At 48.5% G+C, this 3,429-nt stretch overlaps 1 protein-coding gene across 5 annotated transcripts in view; it reads left to right on the top strand.

The window, feature by feature from the left end:
- Positions 1-3,429, top strand: part of Tamm41 (TAM41 mitochondrial translocator assembly and maintenance homolog) — a 33,452-nt gene that overhangs the window by 21,379 nt on the left and 8,644 nt on the right. For 4 of the 5 annotated variants that reach the window (XM_005365035.2, XM_026788316.1, XM_026788315.1 and 1 more), the window contains exon 6: positions 2,890-3,055. In XM_005365035.2, the coding sequence (XP_005365092.1) occupies positions 2,890-3,055 (166 nt within the window). Of the gene's footprint in view, positions 1-2,889; positions 3,056-3,429 lie in introns of those variants that run through there. The other variant, XM_026788317.1, reaches the window with a different exon arrangement.

Genomic DNA, 3,429 nt, shown 5'->3' with positions numbered 1-3,429 from the left:
CAGAGGCAGGTGGATCTCTGTGAGTTCGAGACCAGCCTGGTCTACAGAGCTAGTTCCAGGAGAGGCTCCAAAGCCACAGAGAAACCCTGTCTCGAAAAAAACCAAAAAAAAAATAAATAAATAAAAAGAAGGGAGGGACATTCTGCCTTTGGTGTTGTAGACAGATGTAACATACAGAATATCCAGGTTTCTGGCTTCCTTCAAATGTCTCATCAGGAGGGTGGTAAACATGAGGCAAACCCCAAGATATAACTTGTTTCTTTGAAAGTAACTGTGAACTGATTCTTATCCTCCTTCCCAGCAGGAATGGAGAACAGTCCATTGGTCCCTGTCAGTCACAGCCATGACTCTCCTGAGCTCAGATAATCACCACACCTGGTGCCGAGAGCCCTCAGGATTTTCAGTCATGCACTGTAACCCACTAGGATTCATTTAGTTTTTGTAAAGGCCAGACTTCCTGGGGACCTGACAGAGGCCATCATCACTTTTTTCTTTCCTGGGGCCTTCTAGAGAAATGGCACTGTTAGGGTGTTGGGGGTCGGGTAGGAAAGAGACCAGCTTATTATTAGTTCGTGAATCTGGGGGGCAGCAGATTTCCGATCAGTAGGGCAGGCTAGTGGGCTGGAGACCCAGGGAAGAGTTGGTGCCACAGCCTTGAGTCTAGAGGCAGACTACCTGCTTCAAGGGACCTTGGGCATTTCTCTTGTAGCCTTCAGCTAACAGAGGAGCCTGCCCCACTATGATGGCGAGTGATCAGCTGTATTTATACTCACCTGATCTAAATGTTAATTGAATCTTAAAAATGCCTTCTCAACATCCGGGCTGGTGTTTGACCAAGTAGCTGAGCACTGTAGATTAATCAAGGAACACAAAACGGCCACCATACCCCACATTTTCTGTGTGTACAGATAGCACCCGTCTCTCCTTCCAGAAGTGTGATTTTACTTTTTCTCACTGCCTTGGCCAGGGGGAAAGAGTGACAGCCTCCGCCCAGTCTTCTCCAGTGGCAGCTCTGATGTCCCTCCATGGGGTTTGCTCATGGCACTCCTAGTGCCAATCTCGGGTCAGGTGCTTCTGCACCCGAAGGCTCTGGCTCTGTGAGGCTGCTGGGAGCTGAAGGGCCTCAGGGTTCTTCCAACTCAGGGAATATGCCAGGTCTTTACCTCTGACCAACCTACCTAAACAGCAAGTCAGATGAATGCCTTCATCTTTTTTGTTTGATGCTATTGTTTGGGACAGGGTCTCACTGGGTCCTAGCTGGCCTGGAACTCACTGTGTAGACCAAGATGGCGATGTGAGTGTGGCCCCACATGACTTTGTGGAGTTGATTCTCTCCTACCTTGACATGGATCCTGGGGGTGGGGCTCAGGTCACCAGGCTGCCCCTGAAGCTGTTCTTTTCCTCGGTGCTGTAGGTGCTGCTGAGGAGGTGGTGCTGCTTCTGCGTGAAGCAGGCAGCTGCGCTCACGTGTAGCTTTCATGTTGTTTATTTTTAATTCTATGAGACAAAATACACTGTATTAGGGAACTGGTCTGGTCTCAGCAGTGGGGCTAACTTTTGATTCACCGGTCCCCAGGCAATACATAGTTTTATATCTGTCTTTGTCCTAGAACAGCTTAATGTATTTAGACTACATTAGAGCAGAACCAGCTGGGTGGCTCGGTCATTTGTAACAAATCATGACAACTAAGTTAACCACTTACCTTCTGTGTTCTGGAGAGCTCAGAGGGAGGCAGGCCTCTGTCGTCAGTGTGTCCCTGCAGTCACTTGTGAAGTACAGCGCTGGGGAGACGCGCCCAGAGCAGGGGCACGAATTCAGATCCCATGGTCTCATACTCACGACCCCTCACAGCATTCAGAGTGAGGAGGAAACGCTGAGCCCTGCGTTTGATCTGGACTTGTTAGCTGCAGCCCACCTCCCTTAGCTGCTGGTTTAAGACAAGTCAGAAACTGATCCTGCAAAGAGGTTTCTCTTGGAGCTGGAGAGATGGCTTCGTGGTTAAGAGCTGTTCTTGCAGAGAACCTGGGTTTAATTCCCAGCACCTCCGTGGTGGCTCAATTCTGTCTGTAACTCTGATTCTGAGGGATCTGACACCCAGTTCTGGGCTCTTCAGGAACTAGATACACACGTGGTGCACAGACATAATGTGCAATCAAAACACCAATGCATAAAATAAAATAATTTTTTAAAAGATTTTTTTTTTCGAGACAGGGTTTCTCTGTAGCTTTGGAGCCTGTCCTGGAACTCCCTTTGTAGACCAGGCTGGCCTCGAACTCACAGAGATCCGCCTGTCTCTGCCTCCCCAGTTATGGGGTGGTACCAGTTCTGGACAAGTGCCACTGCATCACAGAATGCTCAGAGGATCTGAAATTCTTAACCCTGAAGATGAAATTTACTGTTGGCCACTGCCAGGTCTCATTGGTGTTTTAAGGAATATTGGGTGCTTCATATAGGAATTGAAGGGGTAAACTTATTAAACCCATTCAACCTGTGATTGGTGATGTTTTCCTGTCATTTTAAGAGTTCCCGCCTGTCTCTGGGGAACTGGGATTAAAGGCGTGCGCCACCACCGCCTGGCTAGATGTTTAAGAGGCTTCTTTCTCACAAAGAAGTGGGATATTCTAAAACCAGGGCTGTCCTTTTTAAAGGGTCCTGTAATCCTGACCATGTAAATACTCAGTTTCTTACACCACCTGGGGAGGGGTGGTGCTTATGTTAGAGGAAGGAAGGAAAACCTTATTTGATACAGATGTGTGCATGGGAGTCCTGTACAGCATGAGACTCTTGTTTGCAGGATTTTTAAATAGAAGCCATGTGTCTGACAGTGTCTAGACTTCAGAGCATTTGCAAAGACGTCATCTCTCTCTCTCTCTCTCTCTTTTTCCCAGATAGATAAAAGCCCGGAAGGACAGTTCACCCAGCTAATGACATTGCCCAGAACCTTACAGCAGCACATCAATCACATCATGGACCCTCCTGGGAGAAACAGGGACGTGGAGGAGACCTTACTGCAAGTGGCTCAAGACCCCGACTGTGCCGATGTGGTGCGGCTAGGTGTGTCCACGAGGACGGTGGTAGGCAAGGGCTGGCTGTGGTGAAAGCCACCTCTGCCTTTCTGATGCAGTCATTGTTCCTTCCTCCTTGCCTAAGGAGATCAAGAGAGAATGCGTCTGGGGAGAGGAAAAACATGAACAATTCGGGGTTTTCAGGATCCTGGGCTCTAAAGCACTTCAGTGATTGAAGTGCAATTCTTTAGGTTTCAGGAACGTAACTTGTAGATGCCGTTTGAAAGATGTGTCTGTCCCTGTAGTATGAGAAGGAAAGAGACCGATGGCATCTGCAGCTTCTCTCTGACTGGCACCAGGTTCTGTCTCACACACACACACACACACACACACACACACACACACACACACACACACACACAC

Source organism: Microtus ochrogaster, unplaced genomic scaffold, assembly GCF_000317375.1.
Source record: "Microtus ochrogaster isolate Prairie Vole_2 unplaced genomic scaffold, MicOch1.0 UNK1, whole genome shotgun sequence".
Taxonomy (NCBI): Eukaryota; Metazoa; Chordata; class Mammalia; order Rodentia; family Cricetidae; genus Microtus; species Microtus ochrogaster.
The sequence above is the reverse complement of the archived record's forward strand: the minus strand, read 5'-3'. Positions and strand labels throughout refer to the sequence as shown.